Raw genomic sequence first — 19518 nt, 5'->3', positions numbered from 1 at the left:
ATTAACTCAGTGAGACTGAATTTGCAATTTGTTCAAAAGTAAAAAGCACATGGACATCACTGCAACCACATGTTATATAAGAACAAGGATGACAGTTTTAATGTGCTTTTTTTGAAGAGTAATTTTTTCTTTTACAGTAGGTAGAGTGGAGATGGTAACTCACTTCAAATAAATAGTATAAATTTTATGTTAGTTGAACTATGTTCTTCGATAAAATTTATCAAATTGAACTTTAATTTGTTATGGATGACACTTTTAGTTGGGTTTTCAATATATATATATTTTTTTAAATTATAGCGTGTGAACGGCATTTTTATAATTTAATTAGATGGTATTTTTGGTAGACATCGGCCCTTTTAGCTGTGTTGGGTGGCGAAATTGGGTTTGAATATTTTGGTCTTTGACTTTGAGTAGTCTTTTACATGTTTTATTTTTTGGTTAGGTTTACATATTTTTGTGGAGTTAAATTTTGGTATTTATGTGCATTGACTTCGTGTTCTTTGTTGGTTAAGTTTTTTTTTTTTTTGTTTTTTGTATTCTGGTGGGGTTATTGGGCTTTCTATAACATGGTTGTGAGAAGAGGGTAATTTTGTCACTTCCTCTTAAGTTGCAAGAATTAAATTTGATGAAATCAAAAGTTTCATTTAGATTTTCAAAAAAAAATAATTAATATTGATTTAGTGAATTAACTATGGTGTAAAAGTGAAAAAGAAAATTACCCTGTATAAATGAAGAAAGGAATTGTAATTATATATATACATACGCATATCTATTAACAAAAGATGTTAAAAGAAGCATCATTACACAAACGAAGTGTTGACCTTACTTAAACATACTTCAATGTTCAAGGACTAAAAATATAATATTCAAAACTTAGGGATGATTGAAGCAAATATTATCATTTATTTTCTAATCCACCTTAATTCTTTCCCAAACTCATCATCCAACCATGCCTAAACTTGAATAAACCTTTGTGATTCAACATGTTATTCTTTACTAGGTTGTGGTATATAATGATTGAAACAAACAATTGAATTTTAAGAGTAGGTAAGTCGGTCTCAACTTTGGGATAACATTCTTGTCTTAGAAGCTCTTTAGTCTACTAAATTCAAAGCTTTTAGCTAATTACGACATATATTTTCCATCATTCTCACCACCGAATTGTCTCATGATCCTCTTTTATATATGTTTCTCACATACACTTCAATAAAGTACCCTCGATCCTTAAAAAAATAGACCAAACTAATCCAAAATTTAAAATTTTAGGTTAAGAAAATCACTTTTAGTCCCTAAACTTTTATAAGATTAACAATTTAGTTTCTGAACTTTCATTTGTAACGATTTAGTCCATATATTTTTAATTATGTAACAGTTTAGTCGTTATACTTTAAAATTTGTAACGATTTAATTTTTATGGTAAAAATTAGTGTTAAGATTTAATGAGATTTCTTGCATAAGTAAACTGATAAACTAATTAGAGACTCAATATTTTCATAAAATACAAAGTCTACATCATAAAATAATAAAACTGGCATCTAATATTTAATGAATTTTTTATGTTAGAGACCACTTTGTTACATACTAAAATTCAGGGACTAAAATGTTAATAAAATTGAAAGTACATGGACTAAATCATTATAAACCAAAGTTTATGGACTAAATTGTTAGTTTCATGAAAGTTTGGGGACAAAAAGTGTTGTTTAAATATGAAAAAAGTTTCATTAATCACATTGGAAGAAAGACAAAATAAACATTTAGTTTGGAACTCAAATAATCAAAGGTGAAGTTAGTAATACAAAACTATGCTACATTGTTTCATATTTATCAATCATTATATAAGCTTAACTTTAATATAAGAAGGTCAGTCAACATTTTAATAAGAAATGAATAGTAATAATTAATCACATTTGGTTTAGTTGTTAATGGGCAATGCTTATCTTTACCAGCTAACACTATTTGAAGAATTTTGCAATGTCAATGCTTTGATTCTTTGGTTAAGAGCAATGACAAACACAATGAGAGTTTTCAAAATTTTTTGATCTTGAGAATCCCAATAAATTAATTATTGAGATTATTTTTTATGGGATTTGAGTGTTTTCTTTTTGGCTTTTAATTGGGGATAATCTACTTTAATTATGTTGGAATTAATTAATTAGTATTAGAAAGCTAGCCTTTTGCTTTGTTTTTTCTTCTAATATTAGGGTTAGTAAAAGTCAGAATTAAAGGTCAATGAGGGACCTTTTTTCCTTGGTTTGGTTTTTGGTTTCTAAGCTTGATTTGCGGGGGTAATTAAGATAAATTTAATTAATTATATGTAGTGTAACCGATGCTTAAAATATCATTGTCCATGGAAATATCGAGATTTTAATTTTACAAAACATTCATAGAAATATCGATAAAACTTTGATTTTAATGGATATTTTGGAAAAAATTATATAAACAAAAAATTCAAAACATATATTTTTCTCTAGAGAACAAGTTAAAATATCTTATTTATATTATATTTACATTAGTGATATTTTGTTACTTAATTATTATGTTTTGTGGATTTTTCTATAATATAATGAAAATATCAATTTGCCCTTCATATTAATATCGACACCGAACCTATAGAAATGTGAAAATATCGATAGACATATCAACATTTCAACGAAAATTTAATACTATGAGTGTAACGATAGATAATAATACACACTAAAGAGAACAAATAAGGTTGAATAATAAAATTTTATCCCAAAAATGAAAGAGGATAAATAAAGTGAAAATCTTTTAGGAAAAAAAAAGTTTAGATTTAAATACTAACACTTGTGATCTTGGTTTATTTTGGTCCTATTTTCAACTTTTGCCCATTTTGGATTCTAAAGTTTTAAAAATAACTATTTTGGTCTATTCACCTATAATGTTTATTTTTATTATTCAGTTTTTATCATTATTTTTAAAAACTTAAAAAATTAGTTTTTATTTTTAGAATTGGATTAGGAATTCAAATGTTTTGGATGAAATATGATAAATTTATAGTAAAAAAAAAACCGAAGGGAGCAACAAAAAAAAAAAAAAAGCAAATAAATTAACTAAAATTGATACCTTAATTAATTAATGACTACTTTTGACTTTGTCAATTATTTTTTTTTTAATAATTTTTAGAGTACCGAATAATTGAGTTGAAGATAATTGAATATACTAATTCGTTTTCTTAAAATGGAAAACCATGTTTAAATAATATAAATTTCTTGGTTAAAAAAATAATATAAAGTTCTATACTTATATCCGAAATGTCAAATTTTGACTACCAAAAGATTGTGAGGTGTTTTAGGTAAACTGCAAGTCTTGGATTAGCCACACTTCAGCATTTTTCGATTTTCCATTCGAGCATAATTCAATGGATAAAGATACTAATTATTATTCCACGATCGATTGTTCGATCCACTAATTATCATAATTCTTTGGTTATAAATATTGCTTACGATTAATTTAGACCTTATTATTATATCCCCATTTAAGGTAAAAAATTCTAATTCACACCTTCACATGTTGTTGAACTAAAAAATAAAGAGCTTCAACACCATCCATCGTTTCTTTTTTCTAAATTGTGGTTTGATTTTGTAAGAATGGGTTGGAAAAAGGAGAATGGTTTGTTTGAACTTATTCTATTTTAATCTCTAAACTTTTAAAATATTAATTTTTCATCCTTAAACTTTTAAATTTTTTATATTTATGGATCCCTAAATTTTTCAACATGGATCTCTAGATTTTTCAACCGTATATATTATTATTTAAGCCTTTGAACTTTTAAAAATAATCATTTTAGTTCTTTAACTTTATTTTGTTTTTAACACAAAGTAATGCCGTAGTTTTGAATATGTGTGTACTAGCGGATGTCACATATAGGTTAGAACAAGCATTTGACAAGTGAATATTAGATAAAATAATAATATAAGAATTATCAAAATTAAATTATTGTTTCTTTTTTAAGAAAAAAAATTCAAGAAACTAAAATAAACATTTTGAAAGTTTAGGGACCAAAACGATATTTAGGATATATTTGGATTAATTTTTCAAATGTTTAATTTTGAAAAGTCTTATTGGAAGATTTTGAAGTGTTTGACAACCACTAAAAATAGCTTTTAGAAGATCGAGTTTAAATAAAAAGGATTTTTTTGAAAAATATTTATTTTTTTCTAGTCAATCCAAACTTGTCCATAAACTATTAAAATAGGGGATTTTTAAAAATAGAAAAGTAAAGGAAATAATAGTAAAATTTAATATTCTTTTGATAGAGGCTGATAAAAGTCTATCCGTATCTATCAATGATAGAAACTGATAAAAGTTCATCATTGATACTATATGATAGACACTGATTAGAAGTCTATCAATGTCTATCCGTATTTTTTTTTCCATATTTTTGTAAATAGTTTGACATTTTTTTTATCCGTAAAAAGTTTTCATTAAAATACTTAAAATGTTTTAATTTCTTAAGTATCTAATAATACTTGAAAAAGTATATGGAAAGCCAGATCAAAATTCATATAGAGTCAAGGGTTTATGGTTGGCAATGGAACATTATAGGGATAATAGAGACAATAGAGAAGAGATTGATACCCCTTCAATTAAATTGAAATAATTTGGGCAATAATTCCAATCCCAATAAATTAATTATTATAAACCCCAAAAAGCAATTTAATTTAATATATTAAAATAAATTGAGAAAAACTTTGTGTTGTACTTTGTCTAGTTGCATGCATTTTAAGACAAACCAATGAACTAATCCAAAAACCTAAGAGATAAGAAAGAATTTAGACGATAAAGTCTAGTCTTTTTTATTTCTATTATGAAACATTCTTTTAATTCATGGTTTGAAATCAGCACAAAATTGAACGAATGACAATTAATATTAATAAAAAAAATTATGTATACTATTTTTCTAAAATATTTAACTTTGTTTAATGAAAAATTTTAACAGATAAAAATGAAATGTCAAATTATTTATAGAAATAGTAAATAAAATATTGATAAATATTGATAGAATTTAAATTTGTTATCCATTGATATCCTACTACTAACTTTTACTTGATTTGTGAGTTTGTTGGTTTTGTTCTGATCTAATCTTCGGATTGGTTTTGGGTTTTGTTATCCCGTCTTTGCTTAGGCTTTGTGCTTTGATGCCTTGATCTCGAACTGTGGGATCCCCTTATTATTGTATAATAATATCATCTATTCTAAAAAAAAAAAAAAAATGTTTGTATCACATTTTTTTAAGTACCGGAAAAACATCTGCTTATTTAATACTTATATACATATTGTACACTCTCAATTAATTTTTTTGGAATAAATTTACTTCAATTATGTTTCTAGACTTTTGAGAAGTTTGATTCCTTTTAAATTTTAAAATTTATTTTAAAAATAATTGAATTTGAAAATAAACAAAAAATATATCTTTTAAGTTAAAAACAAAAGAGGTAATGATTGATATATGTAAAAATTAAAACCATAAAATATATCATTAAAATTATTTACACAATCAATTTTTACCCGTCAATTGTCACATGATGAATCATGACATAAATAATGATATACATTTTTTACAAAATTTTCACCTTAACAATCATATCAATTTTCACACTATATCAATTCTAAGGATATTTTTTAGAACAAACTTCCAAGTTAAAAAGAATGAATTTAAAGATAAATTTCAGATTTGTTTCAAAAGGTTATTAAATCCAAAAATGACTTTTAAATTAATTTAATTTTTCTATTTCTTAGTTTTTTTTTTCAAAAAATCATTATTAATTTTTTCAAAAGTACTTTTGGAAAAATTAATTTCATTTTAAAAACATATGTTTACGAATCATTCTTAAAATGTATTTGGGATTGATTTCAGAAGAGATGGAAGTGAAAATACTCTAAACCATTTTTTGTGTTTAATAATTAAAATCACTTTTTTAAAAATTACTTTCATTTCACACCTTTTTTAAATGAGTCTCTAGCTACTATCCTTCATATCCTCCTACCTACAAGCCGATGTACTTTTTAATAAAATTGTATTTTCTCAATTTTATTCTTAAATTTAAGATTGATTTTGTATATCTATTTTTTTAAACTAATTAAATATATTTTCTAATTTTCGAATGTATTATTTTTTCAAATTATCTCAAATTTATTTTTTCAAAAAAACAAGATATGTAACAATTAATTAATCTAGAATAAACAAAATATATCGTTTTAAACAATTATTTAAAACTCATAAATACTAAAAAAAAAGGTGATTATATATAAAACACAATAATTTTTTTATTTATTTATCAAATACCGTAACCAACTTACTCAAGTATAAAGCTGAAATTTATCGAACACTTGTATGTTTCACATTAAAATTGATTTTACTAAAAGCACAATTACACAATTATTTCAATAGTTACAACAATTTCAAACGAAATCTAAACATACTATTAATTAGAAAAATAGACATTTTCGTAAATATTAGTGGATCTCATATTAATGACAGTAGATCTCACTCTATTATTAAAAGAGTGTGACACATAATAAGTGGAGATAATATAAAAAAATTGTTCATACTATCGTAGTATAAGAAATTTTCTCTTATCAGAGTCCAAGTCTTCGATGATTAACCCTATTCCACTCTCTCTCTCTCACAAGTTTCAAAGCTAATATATAAATTTAAAGGGACTTCCCCCAAAACTGTCAACTCTCACTTCTAAAGAACATTTTAGTTGAGCTTGTAGAGAGAGAGAGAGAGAGAGAGAAATAATGGGGAGAGCTCCATGTTGTGACAAAGAGAAAGTGAAGAAAGGGCCATGGTCACCTGAAGAAGATGAGAAGCTCAAAGCTTATATTCAACTCCATGGAACTGCTGGCAATTGGATTGCTCTTCCCCAAAAAATAGGTTCTGAACTTAATATTTATATTTCTTCTCTCTCTCTTTTCTGGCCTTGTTCTGGTCTTTTATTTTTTATTTTCCATGATTAATGATGTATTTGGTTTAATTTTTCGAGTGTTTAATTTTGAAAACAAAATAGCTTTTGAAAACTTTTTAAATGTATTTTAAATAGTTTTTAATTAAAAAATTTAAATAAGAGTGACTTTTTTTAAAAACGTTTTTTTTTTCTCTCTAGATAATTCAGATCTTAGGCTTGTAAACATTCTTTCTATCTCTATGTTTTTTTATTTCTTCATTTTGAAAACTAAAAAAATTGTTAAATAATAATAATAATAATAATTAAAACGTGTTTTTGTTTTTGGAATTGGTTAAAAATTCAAGTTTTTTACCTACGGAAGATGAAAAACATTAGTAACAAATCAAGAGAAAATTATAAACATAATTTTCAAAAACCCCTAATTTTGATTATTTGTCTTATAAGTTCTTGACAAGTTCAAAATTTTTAAAAATTAATTGATATTATTACATATATAAATTTGAAATTTTAAGTTCTAATTTGGTAACCATTTTGTTTATGAAAATTAAATCTATGGATACTACTTCCACCTCCTTGTTATCTACTTTTCACCAATGGTTTAAAAAAACAAGCCAAAATTTGAGAAGTAAAAAAAAATTGTTTTTGTTTTTGGAATATGGCTAAGAATTCAATCATTATACTTAATAAAAAGATAAATCATTATACGAATAGATGAAATAGACTTAATTTTCTAAAATTTAAAATAAAAAATAAAATGAATATCAAATGGGATATAAATTTTGAATAAAGAGAAATTAGATTTGAATTATAGGGCTGAAGAGATGTGGGAAGAGCTGTAGGCTTAGATGGTTGAATTATTTAAGGCCAAATATCAAACATGGAGGATTCTCTGAAGAAGAAGACAAGATCATTTGTGGCCTTTTCATTAGCATTGGCAGCAGGCAATTCCTTGTCCTTTCTCTTTGTTTCTCATTATCTCTTTAAATTCCTTTTTTTCCCACCATAAACTAATTTCAAATTTTTTATACTGTGTCATTCAATTTGTTTGATAGACAGTAAGTTTATGCCCATTTGATACCCTTTTTGGTGTTTAGTTTTTTAAAATTATTTTTGTAAATATTATTTTTACCGAATATGCACTTATAAAAGTAATTATTACTTTTGGATTTTAATTGATGTAACCCCAAAGAATTTTAGGATTAGAAATTGATATTTTATCTAATATTTACAAATATTTTCAAAATCTTCCAGTTCCAAACAACTAAAAAAAGGGGTATTTATTCTTTTTTTTTAAAAAAAAAAATTGCATAAAAATTCAAATATTTTTAAGAACGATAAAAATCAATATAAGAAACCGGGACAAACTAAGCAAAGTTTTAAAAATAAAAAATCAAGAACCGTTTGATAATCATTTGATTTTTGAAATTTATACTTAGTTTTTAACCAACAGTAGTCTTTAGTTTGCTCAAATTAACATTTGATTGTTTTTTCTATATTCATTTTTTTTTTTTTGAGTTTTCAAAACTTTACTTTTGATTTTGAAAACATTCTAAAAAGTAGAAAATAAGGAAATTTATAAGTGAAAGTAGTAGCTTATAAGATAATTAGTTCAATCAACATGTTGTGTACAACGTTTTCCTTCCATTAACAGTCTTAAAGTTCAAAGTTTGACCAATTAGATTCAACTATCAATATTCATGATTTAAAATTTCAATTTAACTTAATTAAAAAAAAAAAAAAAAACTCTATATATTAAAGTTAGATAACCAAAGGTGTTGCATTTATTTTAATTAAACAAGCTCCTAACATTAGCTCCCTAAGTTAACTATCAATATTCATGATTTAAAATTTCAATTTAACTTAATTAAAAAAAAAAAAAAAAACTCTATATATTAAAGTTAGATAACCAAAGGTGTTGCATTTATTTTAATTAAACAAGCTCCTAACATTAGCTCCCTAAGTTAACTATCAATATTCATGATTTAAATGTTTATTATCATGTGAGATAAATAATTAACAATTTTCTTCATACACCTCAATAACACGACTTCCAAACAAAATTCTACTCTTTCAAGCACAGCTTTATGGATAAATACGTTCATTATTATTTCAAAAATTAATAGTTCGATCTCTTATTCTTGATTGTTGAACTAAGAAATGAACATACATTTTCAGGTGGTCTATAATTGCAGCTCAGTTACCGGGAAGAACAGATAACGACATAAAAAACTACTGGAATACAAGACTGAAGAAGAAACTCCTCGGAGCTCCCAAACAATACTTATCTAACATCAACAAGTTATCATCCCACAGCGATTCCAGAGATAGTACTACACAACCATTGACAAACTCTGCCATTGAAAGGCTTCAGCTTCAAATGCAGCTTCAAGCCCTTCAAAGCCCTTTTTCTTTCAGCAACATCTCGACACTCTGGCCTCCGATGTCCGTCGAGGAAGTTAAGGTAACCCGAACTGGCCAACTACCCGATAACAGTGGTTGCTGCAGTCTGGCCACCCCTCTGCTAGAAGGTTGTGCTGTGAATTGCACATCGATGGCTACAGGGAAGAGTCCGGTTGGTTCGAGCTCGATGGAGTTTCGAGGGGAGGAAGATGGAGGAGATAGAGAGGTCGAGGGTGTTAAGGAAATGGATGATTCGAAGGAGAGTTTGTATTGGTGGGACAATGATATTGATGCAAAATCTGGGGCAGCTACGAAACTGTGGGAAGCTGCTTCAGTTGATCTTCAATTCGAAGGGATTTTTAAGGATTTCGAACAGCTTGGTTACAGTATTTAGGGGATCGGTTCATGTTTGTAATTATTGTTCTAAAATATGATGAGAGAAAGAGAGAGGTTAATGAGTTTTGTAAATTGTGATAATAATGGTGCTGTAATGCATGTGTATTTTGTAAGCTTTCTTGCACAAGTTTCTGATTGAGACGCCAAAAATACAACCGTAGTCCATGGAAAAATGGTCAAAAATAACACCATAAACTAATAGACTTTTTGAACTAATTTTTCTTAGTGTATCTTGGAGAGATTGGTTAGTTGAAAAATTCACTTTTCTAGCTTTATCAATTGTTTTGGCCTCTTTTGGCTGTTCTGGAGACATCTCTTAAATTCTATTATTTTTTTTTTTCAAAATATTAGATAATCAATCTCAATCTTATATCAAATTTTATATATTTTCAAATTACATTTTGAATTTTAAATTTTGAAAAAAATTAAATTTTACAAAAAAGAGAATTAGGTAAGATATGAAAAATATAGAAAATCTCGAATGGATTCATCTAAGATTTTATAGATTTTCCACATTTTACCTTTTCTTTGAAAAATTTAATCTTTCCAAAAAAATTTAAAAATATGAAATTTAAGATCACATAATATTTTGAAAAAATTATTCGAATCTCGATTTTATCCCTTCGAGATATATCGAAAAAACCTAAAAGAACCAAAACAATCAAACTTATATATTTTTTTTAAAATCGATCTCACTCGAAATGGACAGAAAAAATATTTAAACAAATTTTTAAAAAATGTACTAATTTTGTAGAGTAAAAATTTAGTTATTTCTGATAATTTCCTAGTCTAAATTTCTAAAGAAAAGTTATGAACTATACTCACTTCGATATATCTTGTTATTAAATATATTAAAAATTTATAGAGTTCATATTTTACTCTATTTTAATCTTTTATACTTTTCTCTCTGTTCTATAAAACTAAAAGTAAAAAAACCAGTAAACCAAGTTAACTAACCAATAAACAAAGGAATAGTGGACTAAATTTAGAACTCAAAATACCAAATATTACAAGTATCATAGCTTCTAGATAGTTACATTGCAATCGTTTTCATCAAGTTAATAGGACCAAATGCAAAGGATCTCAAGTTTAATTCAGTAAGAAACTCTGTTTCAAGAAGATTCATAAAATATCTCCAGAGATAAAATATCTTCAAACAACTGTGAAAAATCTTATGGTATGTTCGTTTTAACTTGTTGACAATTATGAAAATAATTCATCTAGGCCTATTTGATAACCCACTATTGAATTCTTAACTAAATTCAAAAAAAAAAAAAAAATATATATATATATATTTTAATTTTAGTACTCAAATTTTAGCTTGGTTTTAAAGTACGGATAAAAAGTGATAACAAATGAAAAACTTTAAAAATAAAACTGTATCCATATACAATCCAAATGGTTATAAAAAAATAGAACTCTATTCAATCCAAACATACTCTTCTTCATTGAGCTATGATAATTGCCTTAAATTAAAACTGAAAATCTGGTAATAATGATATGCAAGCATAGATTATCAACATGACCAACAAACTATGTAGTAAACAGAGGGAGAGATGAAAAAGCCAACATATTTCAAATCAGCTCTCTAAACCTAGTAGAGCTATATTCATTCATTCTTCTTTTTGGAATTCAGCTCTCTAAACCTATTAGAGCATTTACAAGACACCCAAAACGACAAAAGGCTCTCTCTTACATCTATCCAGAGGGAAATACCAAAGTTCAGCCATCAGCAAACAGCATATTAACACAACGGAAGTCTGCACAAAAAAACCAACCCAAGTTCCAGAAACTAAATTCCAAGCAAGAGAGCCGAGCAGCATACTTACCCCACCCCCCTTCATTTGAGATATCTGTTGCTTCCCTTACTACCAGATCCGCTGCCACCCCTGCCACCACCTTTACCACCGAAATCAACTCGACGGAACCTCTCTTGACACTGATACTCAGTATATCCACTTTTGTCTCCAACCCTGTAAGTGGAAGTGGTTTTGAACTCGTCCTTCGCACCAATTCTTCCAGTTGATCGTTCTTTGAATGTTTCACCACGGGAAGCAACTGCCTTTGTTGAGGTGGTCGTATAGGTTCCAGTTTGCCTATTACGATCGTGAGTCCTCCAACTTTGTTCATAGCTGCTCAGCTGGTTTTTGTTCTCTACACAAGGAGAAACAACCTCCATATATCCAATTGTTGCCTGAACTTCATGTCCTTGAGATTGATTGTATGAATGGTCGCCCGAATTCATAGTCATAACTCTGGTAGCCACCACTGTATTGATCAAGCTGCTTTGACATTGCTGTGCTTTTCTACCACAACCAAAAGTCAGGATCGATGACATATCCAAAGTTCGAATTCCATTCTCGATATTGTATGAAATTGCTCAAGGAGAAATCAAGTAAGCCAACCTCATTTTTAATCATCCTACTCAAATTAACCATAAATTTAAAAGAGAGAATAAAAAAGCTTCAAGCAAATGTGACCAAGTGGAATTGAACTCATGAGCATGAGAATTAATGGCACGTCAAAAGTTTATATTAACGTGTTACACTAAGTTCTGAAATCAAGAAAGACAACACAATCAAGAGCTGAGTGAACAAGAACAAGGATATAAGTGATTCAGCTGCGTACAGTCTGCATCCACAGTGCAACTAGATCAACCCCTCCATTATTAAGAAAAAGCTATAATACAATTCAATTGAAGATCAATTCTACTGATGTAAGTCCTCTTCTCTCTGTTACATCCATTACATAACTATTTTACCCAGCTAAGACACCAGCTCACCAGAAAATAACAGACTAGTTGCTTCATCAAAAGATAAATCATTGTTGGTTATACATTTGTCTTCACTCGGTTCTAATGACCATAGTCTGTATCCCTTTACTCCTTTTGTTTATTCTTACGAAGATTGCACTTTCTAGCTCTCAGGTTAATCTTCTTTCTTGTATGCTTTCGATCAAGCTTAAATATCCGATTAAATTTATTTTTTGAAATGAGCCTTTTATACACCTAGACCGTCCATCCAACTTCGTCAAAGGTACCAAGTAAGACCAAAATTTTCTCTACAAATATGCCAAAGGTTATAGCCCAAATCTAAAAATCTCCGCATTCCTAGTTTGGTATCACTCCATACTTTATTGCGGATTTCATAAGAACTCCTTGCAAATACAGCAGTGTAATAGCTTGATTTTTTCAATTTATTTTCCAGCCTAAGTTAAGCTAATTCTAAACAGTATATACATTCAAATTATTACGATTCCTTTGCATGAATCCATTAGAAAGTAAGAATTCCACGTTCGGCGTAGATTTAAACTTCTCTAACCTGGTTATCCACCTGTCACAACACAAAGCTTATAATATAATTTCCCTTTTCATGATCTGTTGATGCTAAAGAAAGCTTCACAAATCTTCCAAAACCTTGACAACTTTATCTTGTCCAAGAATCCATACTCTTACCACGCTAGCGAGTCTCTTCCCATTTTTACACCTAGACCAACTACTTTCACAATACATCACTTCTCTCTTCAACTACGATACACTCAGTTCATGAAATCAACAAACGTCGAAAATACAAGTACGAACAAGGATTTAAGGAACAGTCCTATAACATACAATATCCAATATTTAGAAGCAGAAGCTACTTAAAAGTCCATTGGAAACTATATTACTACAACCCATGCAAGCATAGTCTAACAATGTGTTGCATCTTTCATTGTATATTGAATTTCCAGCAACAAGAAACCACCGTTATCGAAGAAAACGGCTGATTCAAGGTCATGAATGTAGATATATTTAACATTTCGTTTCATTATGAAAGCAAGCTCAACGGAAGAACAAAAGAACAAAACAAGAACACGAAAATCAATGAAACAAGTAGAAAAATAAAGGAAAATGAAATCAGAATCTCACTTTAGCCGACAAGAAAGCAAGTTGGGAATAATATTCTTTTACATGGAAAGTAAATAAAACGCAATAATGAAGATGAGAAGCGGTGGGGTTTCTAACCTTTTGGCTGCTTCTTGAAAATCGGAGGGTTAGGGCTTTGGGATGAGGGACGATGTAGGATTTATATAGCCTGATCCATGTGATCGCCTGCTTCCGGTTCTAGTACATCCGGGTTCCAATTTGTGAGTCGGTGGGCTCGGATGGATGGTGAGGAAAATCACAACCGTTGATTTTCATTATAGTGAAAATGATTTTCGGCGGTTGAGATCCCGTTATTTTTTGTATAATCTCCGGATATTCTAGATCAATATTCAAAACCCAAAGTTCCTCCATTCACTTCGATCCCTAAATAAATCAAGGATTAAAATAATATATTCCAGAGATATATCGATAATTAATAATTAAGTTATTTTTACTTTCAAACTAAGTTGTTACAAGTATTTTTGTTCATATTAACTATATGTTCGTTATGTTTTTTAAAAAACTTATTTTTATTTAAATACATTTTATAAAAACTTATTAAAATACACTTAAAAACTATTTTGAATGATTGCTAAATACTCCAATTTCTTCTAAAATAATTTATATTTTAAATTATTAAGATTTATCTAACCATTAATGTATCATTAAATTACAATTGAGATTAATCTTAACCATTTGTTAAATATTTGTTAAAAAAAATAGTAAATATTAAAAAAAAAAACAAATTGTTAAATATTCTTTGAGAGCTTTTTTTAACCAATAAATCGTCGAGAATTAATTAGAAAGACGGAATGCAAAATGGGTTAGGGCTTTTTCTTGAGAATTTTGAATTTTTCCTTATGAAATTCATAATTCTTTGATGATTCTTGGATATATTATTAATAGAAATTGATAGAAATGAACTGACAATTCATATTCTTGTTTGCAAATTTTACTTGGCTACTTTGCACAATCGTAGATAAAGTTGCACAAATTAAGTTTTCTTGTCAAGAATAAAAAAAATTTCTGACTTCTGGCATGAAAAATCTAATTTAGATTCATCCAAAAAATCGTTCTATTAGTCTAGGCTTTCCAGCTTAAAGAATGTCACAACAAAGAAATGGAATTATGGAATTTTCATAATCTTTTTGAATTTAATGAAAGAATCGACCCTAATGCACTTATTTCCCAAGAACTTTTACATAGAGAATTTCAAATTTAATCTTGTGCTCAATTTTGTTTGTCTCATATTCATCAAATCTTGCATGTTTCTTTCTTTTAATTTCTTTACAAACTAACAAATCCCCTCTTTATCCAAGGAATTCTTAAATTGAGATAATTAGTCATTAGGTTCCCTGAGGTTCAACCCCGAACTTGTCAGTTATGCTACTACTAAGTATAAAAGTAGGTTTGGTAAATTACAAATTTTTATTTGCTTAGTTTAGGGGTTTAAGAGCAACATTAAATTCCACCTAACAAATAGGCGCCGCCGTTGTCGAGGAACCAAAGCGAGAAGAATAAACAAGAGCAGAAACTTCAAATGGAGAGAAGAATAAGATGAGGAGAAAAAGAGTTTGAGGAGAAAGTTCAAGAAGAGGAGAATCAACAAGAACAAGAGAATCAACAACAAGAAAACGAAGTCTTGACATAAGAAGCTAACATGAGTGAAGAAGCTAGGGAACATGCTCTTAAAGAGTTAGCGGAGCCATATTATACCCAACGACCGATTTGTATTGAATACCCAGATACAACCATGCCTTTCGAATTAAAACTTGGGCTAATACATTTGTTACCTATTTTTAAGGGCAACTCCGATGAAGATCCCTACAAGCATATCGACGGGATGTGTGCCCATGGAGTCATCGAAGAGCAACTCAACCTTATAGCCTTTTCCTTCTCTTTGAAGGATGTGACTAAGGATTGACTCTATTACTTGTCCGTTGGTTTGATAACCACCTGGAACGGTTTGAAGAAAAAGTTTTCAGAAAATTTTTTCTTGATTCTAGAGCTCATAGTATTAGGAAAGAATGGGATTAAACAAATTGTAGAAGAGTCTTTATACGAATACTGAGAGTGTTGTAAACAACTTTGTGCTTCTTTTCCGCATCACCAAATTAGTGATCAATATTTAGTTCAATACTTTTACTCAGATTTACTTCGTTCTGACAAGAGCAATATAAATGCAGCGATAGGAGGTGCATTGGCCGATAAAACTCCCACCGAGGTGAGCCAGTTGATCTCGACCATGGTGGAAAACTCCTAAAACTTTGAATCTAGAACTCTTAACCTTGAATCTTCAATAAAGAAGTGAATTACGATCTCAAGTTTCTAACCTAGTCTCTCTTTTTATACAGGTGGCCCAAGGTAGAATTCCTCAAATTAAGACACGCAAAGCTTGTGGTATGACGGGACACTCATTCGATGCTCATCCCTTAGCTCAAGTCAATGCGTTTGGTGGCTTTCAAAGGTAATATGACCCTCATGGTCAAACTTACAACCAAGGATAGAGGGATCGCCCCAATTTTAAGTGGGGAACACAAGGGTAATCTGATAATAGGAATCAATCATTATCTTCCTCATCTTCAGGTATGTCACTAGAGGATGTAGTTAAAACTCTTGTTGACCACTCTCTCAAATTTCAACAAGACATCCAACAATTAAAAAAGGATTCAATTCAACTTGCACAAGAAACAAAGTCTCTTCAACAAGAAACAAAAGTGGGCTTCTCCAATTTGGGAACCCAAATCACCCAATTGGCAATAGTGGTGAGTAGATTAGAAAGCAAAGCATTAGGCAAGTTGCCAGCACAATCGGACCATGCCAATGTAAGTGCCATTACTTTGAGGAGTGAGAAGGAGATCCCCACCACATCCTCCACCACGGTCGATCCTCCAGTTCAACCTCCTGAGAAAAACAAAGAGGGGTAAAGAAAGAAGAAGAAGGTAAAGCAAAAGACTCTAAAGAATTACCCATTTTTCTAGAGGTAAGTAACAATACTCTACCTATTGTTGAGCCTTATATTCCTAAAACACCTTTTCTTAGTAGGTTAATTAGACTGAAGGAAGAGAACAAAGACCAAAAGCTCATAGAAATGTTTCAGAAAGTCCAGATAAACATTCCTCTACTTAACGTAATTCAAAAAATTTCAAGGTATGCAAAATTTTTAAAAGATTTGTGTACAAAGAAGAGGAAGGGTAAGGAAAAATAAAGGGTGACAGTGAGTAAGAACGTTTTTGTTTTATTGAAAAAGAACATGCCCGAGAAGTGTAGGGATCTAGGTAAGTTTACTTTGCCATGTATTATAGAGGATATGATTATCTCATATGCTATGTTAGAATTAGGTGCCTCCATAAATGTGATGCCTTATCATGTTTATGAGGACCTTAAGCTAAATGATTTGCAAAAGACGAATATATGCATATAATTTGCAGATAGATCTTATATCCAACCTCTAGACATTATTCAAGATGTTTTGCTTAGAGTTAAAGACTTTATTTTTCCTATGGACTTTTACATTCTTTAAAAAGATGAAATATGTTCAACATCGTCTTTTAATATTTTGCTTGATAAACCCTTTATGAAAACTGCAAAGACTAAAATAGATGTTGATAAAGGTTCTCTATCTGTTGAATTCGATGGTGAAATAGTTTCATTCAACATTTATGATGCCATGAAACTTCCAGAAGAATATTTGTCTTTGTGTTGGATTGATACACATGATGAAATTGTGATGTCTATGTATGATGAACCTGATAGTTTGATGACTTCTTCTATTGACTATGATTTTGAAATAGCTTCCAACAATTTTTCTCATGTTTCTCTAAATTTTGCAACAAAAGTGATTCTTATAAAGGTTTGTTTCTAATTCTTCTCTTAATATTTGCAATAAAGAGAAATCTTCTAAAGATGTTCTTTTGAAATCTTCAGATGATTTTTGCCACAATGTTAAGTCTTGTAAAATCTTTGGTTCAAGTTCTTTGAACAGTTTTTGTATAAAAGAAAATTCTTCACATAATTCTAATAAAAATGAAGAAAAATCTTCTAATTCTTGCTCCTTTGTTAATCCACAAGTTAAAGGGATTGAGCTCAAGGCTCTTCTTGTTCCTTTAAAGTGCAACTTCTTGGACAAGTGTTTCAAAAGTTCGAAAAAGAAAGACCTAAAGAAGATTAAGAACTCTCATGTTCCTTGAGAAGATAAATAAATGAAGATAGGGTGAAAGGGCTTAAGCTAAAAAAGATTCAAATGAAGGGCAAGTCAATCAAACTCATTTGAGCTTTGGTTTGACTGTTCCCTCTTACACTTAGTCCAAGATCATCCAATGTCGAGCAACTAACGATAAAAATTTGCACTACGAGGCACCTAGGCATAAAAATTTCTCTCTTTATTTTGATTTTTTTAGTATTTTCTAATAATAAATAATTGAAAGAAATTTAAATTTATTATTCTTTGCTGGAAATTCTCATTCAAGATAGCTCAAAAATTTTGCTCAAAGCTTTAGCACCCGTCCAAAAATCAAGGGAATTTTTCTATTCCCTTTTATATTTTATCATTGTGATTTTCTTTGTTCTATAACATTGAGGACAATGTTTGCTCTTAAAGTTAGGGGTGGGTGCTATTTATACTCGCTTTCTCTATGCGTGGATTTTGTCTATGCTTTTAGATGATGTTGAATATTTTTATTCATAATGATGATATATATGCATATCTGGAACCCTTGAGCATATGAGCTCAAGTTTATGGCTTTCATAATTTTTTTGTGATATATTTTGACTCTTTGAAATTTTGTGAAATCTGAAGATTTTGTGATCCTTGATACCTCATTTTCAATCATTGATTTTTTATGATCAATTTTTTTTTTACTCTAAACTTAACATTTTTGCTTTAAATGTAAGAAGTTTGATTGTTTGAATGTATGACATATAAAAAAAGCAACTCATTTTGTTTTTGCTCAGTCATTTCTTTCTAGTCAATGAAAAGTTGATGATGCACTCCTTTAGGTACATGCTTTCGAGACCTTAGATATAATACATTTTTCAAACAAGATTTTTAGCCTTTTTTTTTAATTTTTTTTTTTTGTCAATCTCATGAAATATCGAATGCTTTGTTTTGAGTTCATTTAAGAATCCTAGACTTGTAGAAAAGTTTTATCTTCCTTGATTTTATTTCTCACGTCGAAAGGCCCACTTTTAGCCTTTAGAGTAACCAACTTATTTTAGAAGCAAGACTAGACAATGTGGATAAAAAAGAGCCTAATGTGTGATTAAAAAGAAAAGCAAAAATAGTTGCTAAAAAAAGAAGAGTTATTTAAAGCATAAAAAAAAAAAAAAAAAAGCAAGCTTGCAAGTATATATATAAAGTAATAAAAAAAAGTGTATATATGTGTATGGATAGAGGTGAAAAGAGCTATCTCTGCCATGTCAAGTTAGGGCCCTGCAAGAAAAGAGTGGATAGGTTCCCTACGGTTAAGTGTGAAAGCTAGCCCTTTAAGTAAAATAAATGCTTTCTACACTTTGTGTGTGTGAGTTTAAGCACCATTGCGTTAATATTGCCTCTCTTTTTTGTAAGTTGATACGTCTTGGGTTAATAATCGAGTTAGAGTAGGGGAAAGGCTTGATAAAACCTTTCCGATGTGTCTTAGTGTAGGGATTGAATCCCAAGCAGAAGCGTTGAATGCCTTGCATCTCGAGAATCGAGTTTTGAATAAACAAAAATAATGTTTTAAAATAGAACATATGAAAGATAAACATATGAAATAACATGCTTTAGAGAAGGAAAACTAAGAGAGAACCATTCTTACCTTTGAAGATTCCCAATCTTCACAAAAAATCCTTTTGATCTTGGCACGAACTTCTTCTAAATAAAACTTGAACACGACTACGAGAATA

At 29.1% G+C, this 19518-nt stretch overlaps 2 protein-coding genes across 2 annotated transcripts; one reads left to right on the top strand and one right to left on the bottom strand.

The window, feature by feature from the left end:
* Positions 1 to 6711: 6711 nt before the first annotated feature.
* LOC120080338 (transcription factor MYB36-like) lies at positions 6712 to 9999 on the top strand. The gene is made up of 3 exons (XM_039034981.1): positions 6712 to 6901; positions 7744 to 7873; positions 9108 to 9999. The coding sequence occupies exons 1-3, from the start codon at positions 6766 to 6768 to the stop codon at positions 9724 to 9726; spliced, it is 885 nt and encodes a 294-aa protein (XP_038890909.1). The 5' UTR covers positions 6712 to 6765; the 3' UTR covers positions 9727 to 9999.
* Positions 10000 to 11299: 1300 nt separating this feature from the next.
* On the bottom strand, positions 11300 to 13759 carry LOC120079530. Its single transcript, XM_039033742.1, has 2 exons — positions 13732 to 13759; positions 11300 to 12034 (listed from the first exon to the last, which is right to left on the bottom strand). Exon 2 carries the CDS (start codon positions 11977 to 11979, stop codon positions 11569 to 11571), a length of 411 nt encoding a protein of 136 aa, XP_038889670.1. The 5' UTR covers positions 11980 to 12034; positions 13732 to 13759; the 3' UTR covers positions 11300 to 11568.
* Positions 13760 to 19518: the final 5759 nt, after the last annotated feature.

Source organism: Benincasa hispida, chromosome 6, assembly GCF_009727055.1.
Source record: "Benincasa hispida cultivar B227 chromosome 6, ASM972705v1, whole genome shotgun sequence".
Classification (NCBI taxonomy): Eukaryota; Viridiplantae; Streptophyta; class Magnoliopsida; order Cucurbitales; family Cucurbitaceae; genus Benincasa; species Benincasa hispida.
The sequence above is the reverse complement of the archived record's forward strand: the minus strand, read 5'-3'. Positions and strand labels throughout refer to the sequence as shown.